The following is a 17,679-nucleotide window of genomic DNA, read 5'->3' as shown; positions in this document are numbered from 1 at the left end:
TTTAAACATTCTTTAATTTGACCAAATTTTTTTTATAGAAAATACAAAATATTTATAATTATTTTATTTTATTTAAAGGTGTTGGAATCTTTTATTACGAGTCAATATGAAATTAATTGTATTAAACCTATTTTACTATATGATATATAGAAATTTTTACAGACAAGTGATTTTACTAATAATGAAACATAATCATAATATTAATCTTACACAAATAAAATAGGTGAAATCATCTACGGTAATTTTGATTCTGAGTAGCACTTCCACTACCCCCAGCATGGCTTAAAAATGCTAAATGTCCTTTTGGACATTTATTGGCATAATGACCTTTAGTTCCACATTTGTAACAAGTGACTTCTTCTAGTGGCTTTTGTGGCCCTCTTGGTGGGGGCCCATTATGCATATTCATGTGATGCGTAGCATGAGAATTACCTTCTATTTCTTGTCTAACTTGAGCTTCACGTACATCAGGTGGCATTTTATTACAATAAATTGCTTTATGGCCACCTTCTCCACAAAAGTGACAGGTGATCATTACCTTTTTCCCTTCTTTAGGTTGCATATCTTGCACTGCTGGTAATTCAAATCTTGGACTGAAAACAGAAAAAAATTGTAATAATGTATCTAAATAAGAACAATTTGAAATATTAACTTGGTGATAAACTTACTGCATAAATTTACAGTTTGGGCCTTCAGGACAAAATCCAGCTAAATAAGCCATGCATAAAACACGACGAACATGTCGATGTCTGCATAAAGGTCCATGTCTGCAAAATCCACGATCATACCAAGGACAATCTCTGACTTTAGTTTCTGGGTCGATATGTAGGAATGGACATTCTTTATTGTGACAAGCATCTAATAATTCATAACTGATTTTAACATACCTATACTGAGAAATCTTAGTAACACCATAAAGAAAAAATGTTAAAAAAGCAATAAAAAGATATTTATAAGTTTATCATAGGTAGAACCTTAGAAGAAATAAGAATGAAATACCATTACATGCTATATATACTTACTAAATCTGGAATAGAAATAACATTCTGGCATTTTTGTCATATCATACTCATGTAAAAATTCACACTGATCACCCTTTTTACAAAGACCTCTTAACCAATGTTTACATACTATTGTACGATCTCCACGTACATGCCTAAATGGACAAGAGGCTCCTTTAACACATGTACCTCTCGGATAAAATTGACATACTGCAGCAGTAGATTCTATAAGCAACGAGACAGTAAACAGATAAATTTAATCAACGATGAATAAACAGTATAAATTTAAATTAAAATATTAATATCTCAATGAAGATCGTCGATATAACAGAGTATATTTTATTCAAAAAATACAGAGTAGCAATGTGTGCAATTTGACAATTTCATTTTCCAATTACTTTTACATTTTTAGAAGATAACCTAAACATATACAGTATACGAAAACTATCACGTACTGTCCATTCCAGTAAAAGGTAAAGGAAGTGCTCCATACTGTTCGTCAAGAGCAATTTCAATATCAAATCGCATATTATCCACATTCGCCACTAGACACTCCATTATTGTTTGAAATCTATCAATAATCACAATCACAAATTTATTTACTACCGTATACACAATAAGCATTAACTTCATTCACAGCTAAACTAAAGTTTTTATCGCGGAACATTCATTTCTAAATACTGATGAGCATTGTTAGTAATATTTCCACATTTCATCATTGAACAATTTTAATAATTCGAACTATTTATTGATCAAAGAAAATTACAAGTCCAATTTCTCGCACACAACATTATTCTGCACGTGCGTTGATAAGATTGAAGGCGTCATTTTATTTCACTATTTCGCATTGGCGCTCTTGAATGATTCTTATCTATTATTATCCACAGAGCTTTTCTGGATTGGAAAGTTAGCGCCATCTGTTTTGAGTAAGATTTGAAAAAAGTCGCGGTTACCTTTGATAGAAAACTCGTCAGCGAACAAATTACCGACCTTAAAAAAATTCAATGTTTTTACGTCTTCTGCGATTTGTTATTACGAATTTATCAATTACAATTTATTTATACATAGCAATTATATAGAAGTTAAAAATGTAGTAAACTTTTTCTTTATACATGTAATGAAGTGACATATCCCTCAAACATCTGAAGTTCAATAAATACAAAATAAATGTAAATATGTAATAAACTCTTTCATATGAAAATTTAACAAAGAAATTTAATTTAATTTAATAATTAAATTAAATTTAATAGAAATAAGTTTCTTTCTTTATAAAAAATCACTTCGGTGATTAGTATAAATATATACATTCGAACTTTTTCCAAGATGAGTACGTTAGTTGTGTAATAAAGAGTCTTTGCTAATACAACTCTCTTGGATGATAAATCAGGGTTGCGGATTCGGCAATTAAAATTTCCCATTCTGACGTCGGCTCCTCTCTTTTTTGCTTCGACTCTAACTCCGACCCCGACTTTATTTATGATAGATTATTAACATACTAATTATATGTATGTATGTATTCAATAGGCAATACTTCTATCTTGATAAAGTATTTTTGCTCTTACAAAATAGTTCCTATAAAATAGTTTCCTCAATACGAGATTCCATGGGAACGTGACCGCCGTTTTGTACAAGGGTTACCTATATTTTGCATTTTTGTACTTTGATAGAAATTCAAATTTGATACAAATTTTGATACAAATTAGTAATATTTTTAACATATAAATAATTTTATTACAACTTTTAATTATTTTAAGTACATTTTTGATTTTTGTCAAATTTACTAGCGTGGAGTCGTAGTCAGCATATTTCTTTCCAATTCCGCTTCCGATTCCAGCCTCGAATTCTCTTAGTTTCCGAGATATTTGCGAAAAATTGTCACAGTATAACTACAATGAATTCCGCCTCTAACTCTGTATCCTCACAGCGCGACAGTCGGGTAAGATGACGCTTAACCCAAACTTAATTCTTATCTTTTGTTTATAGTTTATATAGGTTTGGGTTAGATGTCATCTTATCCGGACGCCTCGTGGACCAACGGTCGACAACTAATTCTGACGTATACGCTGTCGCGAACGCACAATTCTAGGCAGAACTTATGTACGGCGCCGACACTATCAATATTTTTTTGCCAATATCTCGGAAACTAAGAAAGTGCGACATTGTCGCGAGAGAAAGAAGTTGTTCCAAATGTTCAGTTTTACAACATATTCGAAAATCATGGAAATCGGTGATCGAGGGTAAACTTCTAAATAATTACCGAAGTTCCTTCCGAAATCTGACTCCGACTCCATAACCCCGTGATAAATACCAATCACTTAACGTCTTCGGTACGAGCGTCCACTATAGCCAGTAACCACCGAACGCATCTCCATGCTAGAGCGTCGACTAAAGTCAATAATAAATATATGCAATCGCTGTTGCTGGCGGTCGTTAAATGATAGTACACGGCAGACGAGCGCCGTACCAGAGAGGTTAAATACAATTCGTGTGATGTTGACAGTAGATAATATTTCTGAATTCTATGTATGCGGTGATAATTCATTGGAGGTCAGTGATAAATCAGAACCCCAGCGAATCCGTTCTGATTACTCCTGATCAGTCGAGAGGGTCGAAAGATTTCATAACGTCATGCATGTACTTACATATCTATGTCTCTACACGATTAAAGCAATAACACTAAAATATTGCATCGGATGTTAGTTTCATAGTCATTGATCAGTGAGGGAAAGGGAAACATTTTTTCTTCGTTAAAATTTTTCCTACACTTTTGCTCGACACTTTTTATGGATCAATAGAGTTTATTTTTAAGTAATATTTACTTATTTATAATACTTACTTATAAATTATACTTATCTACAATAAGTATTAACTTATTATAAATAATCAGCCATGTCACTGCGCCACGCCAGAAAAATTACTGAAAATTCTCAACGCGAGAATTGTTTGTAATTTTAATAAATAAATAAATAAAAAGAAAAAAAATTGAATTTATTCATTCGGCATATTTATAGACAAATGTTCTCGATACCACTTGCTTCGGAAAGATATTCCTAATAGAAGAGAGAACTTACTTTTGCCATTTTATATTCGTTCTTTTTTTGAATATCATATTTAAAGAATATGACCAATAGTAGCGACATCGAATAATTATGTAAATTACATAGGATAAGTCAACGAATAAACGTCTCTATCGTTATTGAGAAAATATTATGTTTACGACGCTGTAGTTGCGTGCGATTACGTAATAAGGCAATTTATGCAACAATTATTCGCTCCTACTTGTTTGTAACAATATTTCGTCAGTCATACGACGGTAGTGAGATTCGCATTTTGTTGCGATTCGAGTAACTTCATCAAATACTCGAACATAGTTATTTGATGTCTCTCAAACATTCTTCGATAAGCCATTGCTGTTCTTCCATTCTTTCCACCCGCGTAACAAGGCAGATGTTAACTGTTCGATTCGCCGTCAAGTATCTTCATCGACTTTCTGTGTTTGCTTTTCTTCTCGAGTCTTATGAAACACGAAACATCGACTTACTCAACGATACATATTGGCTAAGAAAAGAAAAGCGATTACTGTGATTCATTGTAACCCGGATTACAATACATCCGCTATCGGTTTTCGTCGATGTGCGATTTAAACTGACCCGAGATTAAAATTCGCCGGCAATAGTCGACGATGATAATTCGGTGAAAACGTAAAGATTCGCGAGACGTAGGTTCGTTATCTATTTCCGGTTAGTAAGCACCTGTGCTCAGGCTTGATTCATTAACTGTTGCGCTTCGAACGACGCTTAAAAGCAAACAGGATTCGTGTCCACGGTGAGCGCGTTAATTACGTGATTCTGTTTAGTTTATTTGATACGGATCCGATTCGATTATAATATCGCGTGCAAACAAATTAAAATTCGGCAAATTGTTCAGGCTGTTTGTATATGCGCGTCGCTCAATCGCAGCTTGAATGTCGGCGTATCGGCATTTTGAATTCTCCATCTTTTTATTCTTTCATCTTTTCCCTTTCCCCTTTCTCCTTTCTTTAGTTTCACCTCGACTACGATTAGAAAAGTTTTACGACACTGAAAATCTGCCCCTGGCGTGCCGAAAATTTGTTTGCGGCCAAAAGGCCGACGTTCTTTGTGGACGATCAGCGAAATTATGCATTACTCGTTGCATCGTAAAGTAGCTTCCGACTCACGGGGGAGAAAACCGGTGAAAACTGAATTTACAGTCTATTCGAGGCCACGTTGTCTGCGTCTATTTTGACCTCTGTTACACTCTCCATGTTGGAGCGATAATTTGCAAGTTGCGGCTCGATTTACCGTTTTCGATTCGCCGCCGCTGTCGCGTGTATTTTTCATTTTGTACATTGCTCGATGTTTCGTTTTGATACGTCGCTGAATATACGACGTAAATAACACGACATAAATAAAAAAACGACGATCTTTATTGTTTAGTATTAACCAGTGAAGCTTGAACTTCCAAACTTACCGGATTTTAGCGTCGTAGTTTTAAACCGAAGATCCGTGACAGTATTAATTTTTATATCTTTAAATTCCAACACCCATTAACAACACAATAATTCCTAGCAAGGACTCAGTCAAATACCTGGGCGTGACCCTGGACAGGAGGCTAACTTGGAAAAATCATATCACAGACAAAACAAAGCAACTTAAGGACAAACTCAAGAAATTCTATTGGCCCACTGGCCGACGCTCCAACCTAAGCACACAGAACAAAATTAGACTCTACAAGACCGTAATAAAACCTGTCTGGACCTATGGAATCCAACTATGGGGAACAGCAAATAACTCCCACATTGAAATACTTCAACGCTTCCAATCGAAAAGATCCCTAATTGATGCACCTTGGTATGTAACCAATGAAACAATACACCGCGACCTGAAGATACCCACAGTCAAAGAGGAAATAGCAAAATATAGCGACAGATATAGCAAAAGAGTAAACAAACACCGAAACCCCCTAATCACTGGACTACTTGATACGACGGACCAGATTCGCAGGCTGAAGAGGCACTACCCGCTAGACCTAAACGCCAGATTCAATTAGTTATTTAGTTAGTTATAATTAAGTAATATTTACTTATTTATAATACTTACTTATAAATTATACTTATCTATAATAAGTATTAACTTATTATAAATACTCAGCCATGTCACTGTGCCACGCCAGAAAAATTACTGAAAATTCTCAACGCCAGAATTGATTGTAATTTTAATAAATAAATAAAAAAAAAATCCAACACAATTCTGAAATCCGAACTGTCTCGTGTATATGTGTTATAGGAACATTTTTTGTTTCATCGACTATCTGTCGCGTATTATTGATGTATACAAGTCTAAATACGTAACATAATCATATTGTGTAAGAATAACTTTATCGCCGGCACAGAATTACAATTTTGAAATTAAATTGCTCAATGAATTAGAAGTAACTTGCATTGCGCAACTGTTAGAATGTACTTTCGTTTTTTTTTTTCGTTTTCGTTTTTGTGATCGTCGAAGATCAATCACGATAAGATAGTTGCTTTGCAACGATTTGTCCTAGATGTTGTTGATCATCGGTATATACGAACAAGATATTTGAATACGTAAAAATAGCATTTATCGCTGCCGTAAATTAGCGATCGGTTTTTTAATTCGCTCGATTAAATTCTCTTTACTTCGATACTCACGTAATCCTAGCATAATCACATTATGCGCGGAAAGTTCCAAAGTAAATGACGCGACAGTGAGTTTTCGTTTTTTATTCGAACGATACGCTTAAGTCGCCAATTGGTACAAGAGCAACGACTAATATCGAACGCTAGAGAGTTTCTCAAAAAACGAGACCGCGTGTAACTCGAGGAGGATCGTTAATTTTTGGCCGGATCGTGTACGAGGCCCGAGTATCGGCCATAATTGGCTCATTATATGGGGCACTAGGAGCCAGCCAAAATTCGTGCCCTCGCAAATTGGAGCACGTGTCATCGTTGATGCGTAAATCTGCCACTAGATTCCTCGATACGACGCGGTCAAGTGGGAAACGCGACTGCATCGTAATTAATATTCGGATGAATTCGAGATGCACACGAGCAACAGTTTGGTCGCACGCTTGTATCGCGTTTCTCCTTCGAAAATGTTATTGCATCGTTGATTGTTGGTCGAATGTTTTCGTTGGGATTTACCTTCGGCTTAAATTATCACGAGACTTGCCTTCACAAATCGAACTTATCCACCTGTTTCTGTCCACAACGCGGTGATTAAGCGCTTCGAAGAAAGTTATCGAATATCTGATTGAGAGATAGGAGCGATACAAATCCGATGAGATTGTCGGAGATCATTTTGTAGAAAGATGGAAGAATGGTTCGAGTTGCATGGACAGAAGCGGAAAAAGAAATTACGGCGTGGTTTGCGAACGAAAACCTGTAATACGTCTTCGCAGGGTATCATTTATCGAGAGAAAATCAACTGGTCGGTCATTACTCGAACAAGGTGTACGAGTTTCACGAGGACATTGGTGGATAGTGTTGCAATCGAAGAACGGTTCTTCAGCGACCTTAATCGATCATCGAGACGTGGAAAGATCGTATCGGTCATCGAAGTCACCGCGATATCGGAGAATCGGTGAAGTTTGTTTGCACTCGCTAAAGGACTTTATTGTTTTCTTCTGAAACGAGATAAATATTATTTGTTCGCACGGGAAAAATGCACTTGTTGCTCGTAGGACGAGAAGTGTCATTGTTCTCGCTATTATTCCTGGTATAAACCGTAACGTGGCGGAGCGGCATGGAAGAAATTAGATCACTTAATTCTTTATCGCTTAAAAAGTTATCGTCGCGTGCCCCTTCCTCCCAACGACTTTCCGACCAACTCGATCTTCGTGAGGAGTGGAGGAAGCGTGAGTAACCGTCCGAAACGATTGGCCAGTTCGGCGAAGCTCGAGATTTTTCAACCATACTCCGGGTATCTGTATAAAACAGCAGCGACCAGAGACGCTATAGTCACTAGTCAGACTTTCGTCAAACAACGTATACGCGTTTTATCGTTTATTCATCGAATTTTCCTCTGACTGGTTCTGTTCTTGTTTCTCTTGCCTTTCTCGTCCGTGCTCTACCAAGGTGACGGCGGGTTTTTTATCAACTTGGATAGACTGGTAGATTCGATCGGGACATAAGGCACAATGCCTTTCGCGAATAACGACGCTGTCAATGGGCACAATCATTACTCGCAGGTGAAACGTCCCACGGACGATGAATTTTTATACACGGCGGTCAAGCATCATCGGCACAACACGTAAGTCGTTCGTTTCTTATTGGTGAGAACAAAGTGGAGTATGGCTGTCAATCTATTGAGTCTATACGTCTCATATTTCAAATAAAGCTATTGTTATCGATTACATTCGTCCAGCTCGAATCTCATCGACAGAGGCTAGTTACGGTGATTGCAAGAAATTCGCGAAAATATATTCGAATGGTCTATTTTTGGTTAATCGCTTCTCACATCAAAAAATTTGTCAAGATTGCCGCGGATGGCTACCCGAAACGGTTGTTGCACAACTTTCAGTTAATCAACAATGCGAAATCGTTAGCTACATGTATATTACATAGTAATGAGAGTGCGTATGAAATTTCCAAGTGTAACTAATTTCCCAGGACTTGTTCTCATCCTTCTTCCCTCTTATTTACATGGCAGTTCACTTTGATACGATATTAGCATACCTTCGTATTGCAGTCGGCCATTTAATTTCCAAGATAGACGGCCTGGAATTATTTCGCACAGGACGATGTTTAACACGTGTCGTGATTTGTAAGTATATCAGGGACAGGGCGACAACGTGACCGTGAACTTTGCAGTCACGTGCACGATGACTTCTGCAACGAAGCGTATCTGAACCGGTGGAACGTCGTTCAAAACGTTGGAATTTTCTTCTTTTCGCTCCTTTCTCTGCGTTATATCCTAACGAAAGGGAAAAGGTGTTCTCTAGCGATATCCAGCTGCAGGAATTCAGGTGTCAGCGTTAGTGGGGAGAGAAACTTGTCAGCAGTCTATTCGTACACGTTCGAGATACGTCAGACGTAGACGACAGCTTCCTGCAAATTCGCGTATTCTGAAATGTCCAATTAGAAGTTTCGAGCGTTCATACTTTGATTTTGTTTATTTAATCGAGCAAACAGGAAGCTCGCGCGAAACTCACAAGCTGCGCTTGGGACGAACGCAAACAGGAATTAAACGTAATGGCGCGATGAGGTTGACATTTCGGTAAATAGCGTTGGGAAACCTAGAGAGGGAAAATGAGATGGCGAGGGAGGGGGCCGATTTGACCCTTTCACTCGTTGTCACTTTGTGTTTGTCAACACTCGTTCTGATCGTCGCGCTTATTAGAATTCATTACGATCGTTTGTATTATTGAGACCACTTGTGATGCTCCGCAATTGGTCGTGAGGTTATTTTAATTTGATCGAAGTCCGAAGATCGGTGGATCGACGAATTGTAGCCATTTCTCGTCGAATGACCAGTATCCGCGAAGTGGCGTAGAAACTACACGCCGAATCAAATATGCAGACAGATTTGTAATTTAGTCGCAGCTCCCCTTTTTCGTTCGGTGCTCGATTCTTTTTTCGCGTCGCGTCCTCTACTCGCTTCCATCAGATATGAATTTTTATCCGGTACATTTAATATTTATCAATGTATTTCGCCCCGTTTTTTATTTAGATTACTCCGTTCTTTATCCGTCTCCTCGTCAGTCGCTTCAATTTCGACCTATAGATTCGACTAGAGTCGAGCTACCTGAAAAATCAACGAACTTCCGTTTCACTTCGCATAAATCGACGAATTATAAGTAGAACTGTAGCGGCCCGTAGGAAAAGTTTCAGGTTGAAACGGAAAATTCAAAACCGGGAGATCCATAATATTGTGCCTTGGAACACTAACGGTGTTTTGAGTTACAAGGTCCAGAAGTGTTACGTCGCGTAACACTCTACCTAGACCAGGCCACACACCGCGGGCAAGATAGCAACCAGATGTCTTCGGATACTTACTGCGTACCCTCCATAAATCTCAGGAATCTCCTAGTCGAGGTCCTTCGAACCGAGCAAACATCTATTTTCCGACTCATTTCGAAAGACCATTGTCTACTACGGCTTGACAAGGGAAAGCTAGTTTTTCTTACGTATGATGCAACTTTCCTCCCACTAACCACTTTCTCTCGAGGGCGGCTAAGACCATTCCTAGTCCACCAACCTTCGTTTAACCAATTATCAACGAAGCCTATTTCCCTCACTCTCTTAGCCAAAATCGTCACCAACAAATCCGACGGTCCCGTGCGCTAGACACACCCATCCTTAGCTTTCCTCCGCCACAGCATCGTCTCCGAACAGCACTGATTTTACATCCTTCGAACAGTCAACATCCTTTGACCGGGAATACACCCGTAGATCAGTCACTCACTCGTCTTATACATACGCACCAGCGTAACTGTCTTCTTTACAAGTTGTTAGAATAAACGGTGATATATAACTTACTATACAGTGTTACATTCATTGAACCACCTCTGTTATCTTAACCGAAACAGGGGAACGACTATTTCGCGGCGTCGATTAACCGGATCGTAGCGAGAATTTACGCCTCTCGCTGACGCGTTTTCCTAGCGACCGCGTCTCTCCGCAAACGATCGTAACAAGAAGCAAAAGAACTGCCGTTCTTGTGGTAACGTTCGTTGATATAAATGTAGGAATATTATTATCCTTTCTTCGATTAGTATAGCAGCAGTGACGATTAAAACCGGCATACACTATCTTTGCATTTGTATTTGTATTTATTTTAATACATCTGACTATTATTGTACAAAGTCCATTCGTTTCTTTGACAAACAAGCTTACACGTTATACACATGAGAATTTATTTTTTCATTTTCTTCTATCGAAAGTTCGTGATTTCATCGTGATGTGTGGCTTCGCTTACGATTGATCGACAAATCCGAGACTCAGCCATCTCTTACGAACGAAGCAGTCCGAACGATGGCACCGTGAGCCTCGATCGAATCCAAAGAAGTAACACACCCTAAGCCAAGTTCTGAGTACGGCGTGCATTCATAATCGAGATTAGAGCGACTGATATTGTATGCAAAATTGCGGTGGCGTCATTGAATCCTCGTCATGACCCGGGGCTATGTGCATTCACGTCGTTATAATAATCGTCCATCTCACATTTGCCATTCATAACGGACCACCGTACAATCTCGTTTTACGATGGAGCATCCACGAATGCGGTTAGTTTAATGACGTTTGGTGTACTCGCGGCTATATCGAAGCTTTTCCACGGGCACCCGGCGAAACTGCGAAGCAATTCTCAAATTCGCGGTTGAATACGATTGTATTGGGAACGGTGCGGGGAGGGAGGAGGGGCAGTATGCATATTCAAGGCGTATTCAACGCGTTATAATTCGATGTCCCCTTACGGCGATGCGTACACGTACACGACAACTCGATAGCGGCAGCTCTCGTCTTACGTCCGCGTCCTTCTTTCCAATTACCGAGTTTTCGGACGGCGAGGGGAACGAAATGAAAATCTCTGGAAGGTTCGCGATAATCCAAGGGACGAAAAATGGGTGGCGATTACAATCTTATCCTGGAGACTCGTTTCGCTTCGAAACGTTCCACTCGCGAGGTTGTCAGGAACAGGGTAGAATGAGAATCTTCGCTTTGAGCTTTCGCGGATATTGCGACGCGGAACGACGAAAAATAAAGGAAGGAAAAAAAGAAACAAGGAGAAGATGCGAAAGAAATATGGGAAAAAGGAAGGAACAGGGGCCGCCGAGTGCGGAGACATTAAAATTCACAGTGGGATTGTAAGTAATTTTCGATCGTGTCACGTGTAGCATTATGCTGGAGGCGCATTTATTCGGTCGAATGCCATGGAAATTCTGCGTGTGCATCTGTGCGTAGAGGCTGTTCGCGAGCGCATTTTGCATTCGCGCACGCGTGAATGCATACACGGGCTAGATGAGTTGTGCACGGGACGCGCATACACACTCGTAAACATGTTACGCGGCCGCTCGCGTATTTCGATGCATGATTTGTAATACCCTGGAAGCCTACATTCAGCTTAAATCCGGCGCTATTTGAGCCTGTTAGCAGTTTAACAGGTAACTGCACCGTTTTGTGATAGTTTCCACGGTGAAATTATGTCGGCCGGCTGCGAACGACCCCAGTTCCTCTTGTACTCGCTCAACTCATCCCGATTATTTCTGGACGTTTCTATTATTTTCACGAGTTTATTCAACCTCGTGTGAAATATTCGAATCATGGCAAACCGTTTTTCTACTGTGAAAATATTAACTTACGAATCCAGCTAAAACGAACAGGATCCGATTAATTAATTCGCTTTGTATGCATGCAGATATACGTACGAAGCTTTGCAAGAATCAGCGCAGTATCTGTTAGACCGTGTCAAAATCAGGCCAAAGATCGGCATCATATGCGGTTCTGGAATAGGTTAGTATGACTTTTCAAACGCTTTAGTGTCTTCTGTTGTCGCAGCGTATTTTCCCAGTCAATGTTTTGTCTATTCCTAAACAGGATCAACTGAACAAAACGAGTTGTGTCCAGGTTCCCTGGCAGAATCCCTCGAGAACAAGCAGTGCTTTCCATACGAAGAAATCCCACATTTTCCTGTCTCCACGGTCAAGGGTCACCAAGGACAGATGGTGTTCGGTTATCTGAAGGGTGTGCCGATCATGTGCATGCAAGGGAGATTTCATTATTACGAGGGTTATCCACTCTGGAAGGTAACGTTTCTTTGGGTATTTCTTTCTTTTCCATACGAACTTATCATTGCTACGATCGATGACATTTAGTATAGACATATATATATGTAATATATATGAGAAGAGTAATTTTCGTATCTCTGATTAAATTTGTAGACATCGCGATTCGACGGTACGACGTGTTCCATTCGAGATTTACGTTTAATGACATTTTACGTTCTCTGATTATCTGGAACGTCTAATGCTTATTATTTTTCCTCTCCTTTTCACGTGCAGTGCGCTATGCCAGTAAGAGTTATGAAGCTCGTAGGCGTGACTCATCTGATCGCGACGAACGCCGCGGGAGGTCTAAATCCCACATACAAGGTTGGCGACATTATGATGGTGAAGGATCACGTGAACATGATGGGTTTTGCTGGGAATAATCCTCTTCAAGGGCCAAACGACGACAGGTACTTTCCCTCGTTCTTCTCCTCGTCAACGCGTCGCGCTATGAAACGCGTCACATTACTCCATTTGGTGTTACTACATGCTCCTACGCTTCCTTATCTGCCGTTGCTGCTGCTTATCTTTTTCCTTTACGTAAAATTCTCGCGTGACCGTAAAGTTCTCGATGCCCCAGAAATTAGCGACAGTAGGAATTTTTTTTGATTTTATCGACGGGAGGAGAAAATGAAAGAAGGAGGAGATAAAATGAGAGACAGAGAGGGATGATAGATGAAAATGGAGGAGCCAGGGGAAGAATAAGGAAAAAATACTGGTTGAAAGGCGGACTAGTGAGATTCACGGCGTGAACGGCAATGAATTCGAATCCGCTTGCAGGCGACAAAGGCTTTCGGGCTCGTTTCCGGAAGGAAAGTCGTCGACGGCGCTCGCAGATTGCGGACCGCTCGACGACTCGATTCTTCGAGTGCTTGCCCCGGGGGTAAAAGGGAGGGAAACGGGTGGCCGTGCGAGATCGTTGAGGTCGTCGAAGGAATAAAATTAATCTATTTCATCGGAACAACCCCTTGAATCGGATTGATGAACTATTTACCCGACGACACAAAGAATCTGATTGACGTATTTACCTAAGGATCTTTCTCGATTTTTCTGCCTAACCTTCCCATCTTCTTTTCTTTGCTTTTCACCCTATCCGCTTTCGCGTCTCGTTCAGGCTCAGCCAAGTTTTCGTTAACTTTCCATCCCGCGAAACTTGAGATTCTTTCATCGTAGATACTTTCCTTTCCCTTTTTCCCCTTGTTACAGCAACCTCTGGTATTAATGAAACTCATCGAACATGCTCGCCAGTTTTTCGCGCTTGCCCGCACTTCTCTAACGATTACCCTCTTCTCGACGATACAAAAACCCCTTCTGTCTTCTCATCCCGGCGATGCATCTTCGTGTTTCAGATTTGGGCCGAGGTTCCCGCCGATGAACAAAGCTTACAACGCCTTTCTCTTAGAAATCGGCGAGCAGGTAGCGGATGAAATGGGTATAAAAGACATCGTGCACAGAGGCGTGTACACGTGTCTCGGAGGACCAAATTTCGAGACCGTGGCTGAATTGAGAATGTTAAGGATGATCGGTGTCGACGCAGTAGGTCAGTGGTCGAAAGTTTTTATACTCCAATTTTCCATAGACTCTCTGTCGGCAAATTATTCTGCCACGCATAGTATATCGACTATCGCGATTCTATTTTATTTCCAGGCATGTCTACGGTTCATGAAGTGATCACTGCCAGGCACTGCGACTTGATCGTCTTTGCTTTCAGTTTGATCACGAATCAATGCAGCACCGATTATGAGAATCACGAAGAAGCGAATCACGAAGAAGTGATGGACGTAGGGAAAGCGAGGCAATCATTGCTGCAGGACTACGTGTCGCGCATCGTGTTGCGTCTACGGGACATATTGGGCCTAGAAACGAAATGATTCGTGTAATTTATATTTCCACCGGCCGCCTTTTAGTTTATGCTAATCGTGTTCGTCAATTCGTGCTTCGACGAAAAACGACGGCGAAAAAGAACGTCTCGACGCGCACGATTTTTACGCGAAACGCTGTCAGAACGATTCTTTCTATCGACAATCCGACATTAGAGGAGTACAAAAATTTGCGAGCGTAAAGAAACGTGTGTTAGGTACGTAGAAATTAGTAGGCATCGCCTTATGAGTGCCACGAGGAGAATATTGAAGCATTCTTTTCTTATACTGCTCGTTAAACTTCTACTTGCCTGAATATATTCCAGGTGAAAAGAGAGTTCGGTTGTTTGTATCGAGCCGCGTGATGTCAACAGCTTGTGACGATTAGTTATGTGTATAGAAGCTTTGGACAAAGGTTTCAGTCATAGAACGAACGATCGATTAGATTTTCCTTTCCGTTTTCTCAACGCAATATCGCGAATCGACGATAAACAGTAGGTAAACAAGATCGAATTAAATGAAATCAGTATTCAGCAGTATTTCACCGAGTGAACAAGCGCCCATTTATCTACGAAGAATCAGCTTATCAGTGTACCGTTGAAAAGGATTTGCGTTTAACTGCGTTCTCTTTAATTATACTTTCGTCTCAGCAGTCAAAGGATAAGCATATCTATGTATACGCGCGTATTGAAAATCTGCTTGAATTAGAGAACCACGGGTCGCTTGGCAGTCGTGCGTCTCTGATCTCGATTGATTCGTTACACGTCTTGAGAGAGCTTCTTTTGCTTTAAAAAGAGGGAACGGTTTAAGGGTTGGGAAGGTCGGTAGATGCTACCTCCTCCCCGCCGCGACAGCCTCGTCGATTTTCCTCCCTCGCTTCGTTACCTTCATCTCGTTTCCGTGCTTTTCCATCGCTAATGCATCGGTGTTCGGCTTCGATAAATCTCGAGCGGCGAAGACCATACTGCCGCGGCCCTTTTCCTCTCTTCGTTTTCCGCCATAGTTGCTCCATTCGTATTACCTTCTACGATGAAATTATGACACGACGTCGCACGGTGGAAAAAGTCACGGGGTTCGAAGATTCAGTCTCTCTGATCGTCTCCAGAATTGGAAAGTATTTGTCTCTCGCCGAGACGAACTGGAAGAGTATTTTCGTCGCGTAGTTAACGCATCGAATATTTATATCCTATTGAAAAATGTCTCCCTTTTTTTTATGACGAGGAAAGGGAAAAAGATTATTATTCGATCTTGCGAGCGCTTATGTCGCCATGGCGAAATAAAATCACGTCACTGCCGCGATTTAATAAAAAGCACGCGACCAGGCCGGGAAATGTTTACGCGTTTATTTCGTGATTTTATTGAAAGCTTGTTTAATAACTGCGCATCGAGGTGGAACACTGTCTGACATACATTTAGCGGAATTAATATGCACGCGTATGGAACGTACGAATCGAATAATTTTCTAGACTGTTCTTGTGCAATTTCGATCGCTGATTTTCCACTAAACATGTAATATTGCAACGATGCTTCAGGGGAGAAGGGAAAATTGCAATTATACGTCTCAAAGCTGGATACGAAACGTGAGGAGAAGCAATCGAAGATACAGCGATGGAGATCTCTCTTTTTGCTTTCCGCTCGCTCTTGTAACACGTAACTTTGACAAATACACCAGGTTTCTCTGAACTATACCTGTTGGATAATTAAACTTTCCCCTTTCGCTCCAATCGAACGTTTCGCTTAACGAATCGGTTCGGTCGATTTGTTCTCCGCTTTCGTGTGTCCAATATGACAATAAACTAATAGGAAAGAAGTATTCGTCGACGTACTCGAATGTTCGCGCTCCGATTCCTGGTATCCATAATTTAACTCGGCTGCATTTGGATTTCGTTTGACAAGCGTCACCAATATACACGAATTCTCTCGCAACGACGATCTTCGCTCGTATTAAATTAATCGTACAACACCTAGTGCGAAGGTAACTAAAATCGACGATGACGGATCGCGAGGTAGCTGCCTTGAATTGGATTTTAAACGGCAAATCCACGCTGGCAACGGCACGTGCCATCTTTCGGAATAGGATACTTTCTGAATGTCTGTACGAGACCGCTGCATCTTCTCCGATTTGAAAGGGATACACTCGGGCATGTTCCGTATGGTATTCAAGGGTAGGAACGAAGGCGTACGGGGCTTCGTCTGGCCGTATATTTCCACGTTGGAATAGAAACTGTACGAGGGATCAGTTATTGATATTTCTGAAACGGCAGATAAAACTTTTCCCTCTGTCTAGCAAGCCTGTCGTATATCTTTCGTTTACCGATCCGCCTTTGGAGAACAGCAATACCATAATCGAGATAGGGGATGATGTATTTCAGCCTTAACTTTCGCGTCATTCCAGCCGGCGATAATGTTAAAAAAAGAAGTTAACAAACGAAGGGAGCAACGTAAGAGGGTGTTTGCACGGCTAACGCTTAGAGGGATATAACGCTGAATGAAATTCAGAGCAGAGACGCCTTGATTATTTCACAGAATAAGATTGATAAGGTAATCCCGTTTTGTATCTTTATAAGTTCTTCCCTTTTCACCGTCTTTGCTTTCTTGCTGCCTGATTCCTCTATAAAACGAGACGTATAATGCGATTGTACTGTAATATCACGAGCGAACAAAAACCCCGTACTTTCTATGAATTAAAATGTAAAAGGCAAAGAGAAGGAATAAATGATACACTGTTAACGACGCATCCGTGTTCCTTTTTAGCAGTTCGTTTCATTAGATACAAAGTAAAACTGGATATCGCGGTGCAATAACGTGCGCGGGCTACCCATTCTTTCTCTTTTCGCGCGATATTAATTTATCTTTGAGGAAATCGATGGAAATAAGCGGAAATGAGAATAATCAAGGGAATACTAAAAATATCTAGATATACTAGCCCTCGGGCTATCATATTGCAAGGTGTTAAATTAAAGTATTTAAATCATGGCACGAACTGATGCAGTGATATCTGGTTGCATTTA

The 17,679-nt window shown here is 40.4% G+C and overlaps 2 protein-coding genes across 5 annotated transcripts; one reads left to right on the top strand and one right to left on the bottom strand.

The window, feature by feature from the left end:
* Window positions 1–112: 112 nt before the first annotated feature.
* On the bottom strand, window positions 113–1,856 carry Clp (cleavage and polyadenylation specificity factor subunit 4). Its single transcript, XM_033348519.2, has 4 exons — window positions 1,457–1,856; window positions 1,023–1,226; window positions 669–858; window positions 113–593 (listed from the first exon to the last, which is right to left on the bottom strand). Exons 1-4 carry the CDS (start codon window positions 1,632–1,634, stop codon window positions 230–232), a joined length of 936 nt encoding a protein of 311 aa, XP_033204410.1. The 5' UTR covers window positions 1,635–1,856; the 3' UTR covers window positions 113–229.
* A 6,132-nt stretch (window positions 1,857–7,988) lies between these two features.
* On the top strand, window positions 7,989–16,351 carry LOC117165021 (purine nucleoside phosphorylase). Of its 4 annotated transcripts, none has more exons than XM_076618556.1 (7): window positions 7,989–8,296; window positions 8,735–8,809; window positions 12,401–12,495; window positions 12,610–12,788; window positions 13,044–13,219; window positions 14,159–14,349; window positions 14,457–16,351. In XM_076618556.1, the coding sequence occupies exons 1-7, from the start codon at window positions 8,184–8,186 to the stop codon at window positions 14,678–14,680; spliced, it is 1,053 nt and encodes a 350-aa protein (XP_076474671.1). In that variant the 5' UTR covers window positions 7,989–8,183; the 3' UTR covers window positions 14,681–16,351. The 4 variants fall into 4 exon arrangements, with proteins under 4 accessions (XP_076474671.1, XP_076474670.1, XP_033204378.1 ...); XM_076618555.1 differs by having other exon boundaries at window positions 7,990–8,296; window positions 12,580–12,788; XM_033348487.2 differs by lacking the exon at window positions 8,735–8,809 and having other exon boundaries at window positions 7,991–8,296.
* Window positions 16,352–17,679: the final 1,328 nt, after the last annotated feature.

This window comes from Bombus vancouverensis, chromosome 5, assembly GCF_051014615.1.
Source record: "Bombus vancouverensis nearcticus chromosome 5, iyBomVanc1_principal, whole genome shotgun sequence".
NCBI classification, from domain to species: Eukaryota; Metazoa; Arthropoda; class Insecta; order Hymenoptera; family Apidae; genus Bombus; species Bombus vancouverensis.
Note: the sequence above shows the minus strand (reverse complement) of the source record. Positions and strands in the feature narration are given on the sequence as shown.

What these genes read in the sequence shown, in the direction of transcription:
- Clp (XM_033348519.2), bottom strand. Translation starts at nt 1,634, where the DNA reads ATGAAGTTAATGCTTATTGTGTATACGGTAGTAAATAAATTTGTGATT. An exon ending in TTATTTCTATTCCAGATTTA is followed by an intron (nt 859 to 1,022) that starts GTAAGTATATAT and finishes ATGAATTATTAG; the next exon opens with ATGCTTGTCACAATAAAGAA. An exon ending in CCAAACTGTAAATTTATGCA is followed by an intron (nt 594 to 668) that starts GTAAGTTTATCA and finishes TTCTGTTTTCAG; the next exon opens with TCCAAGATTTGAATTACCAG.
- LOC117165021 (XM_076618555.1), top strand. Translation starts at nt 8,184, where the DNA reads ATGCCTTTCGCGAATAACGACGCTGTCAATGGGCACAATCATTACTCG. An exon ending in AGGGTTATCCACTCTGGAAG is followed by an intron (nt 12,789 to 13,043) that starts GTAACGTTTCTT and finishes TTTCACGTGCAG; the next exon opens with TGCGCTATGCCAGTAAGAGT. An exon ending in GATCGGTGTCGACGCAGTAG is followed by an intron (nt 14,350 to 14,456) that starts GTCAGTGGTCGA and finishes TTTTATTTCCAG; the next exon opens with GCATGTCTACGGTTCATGAA.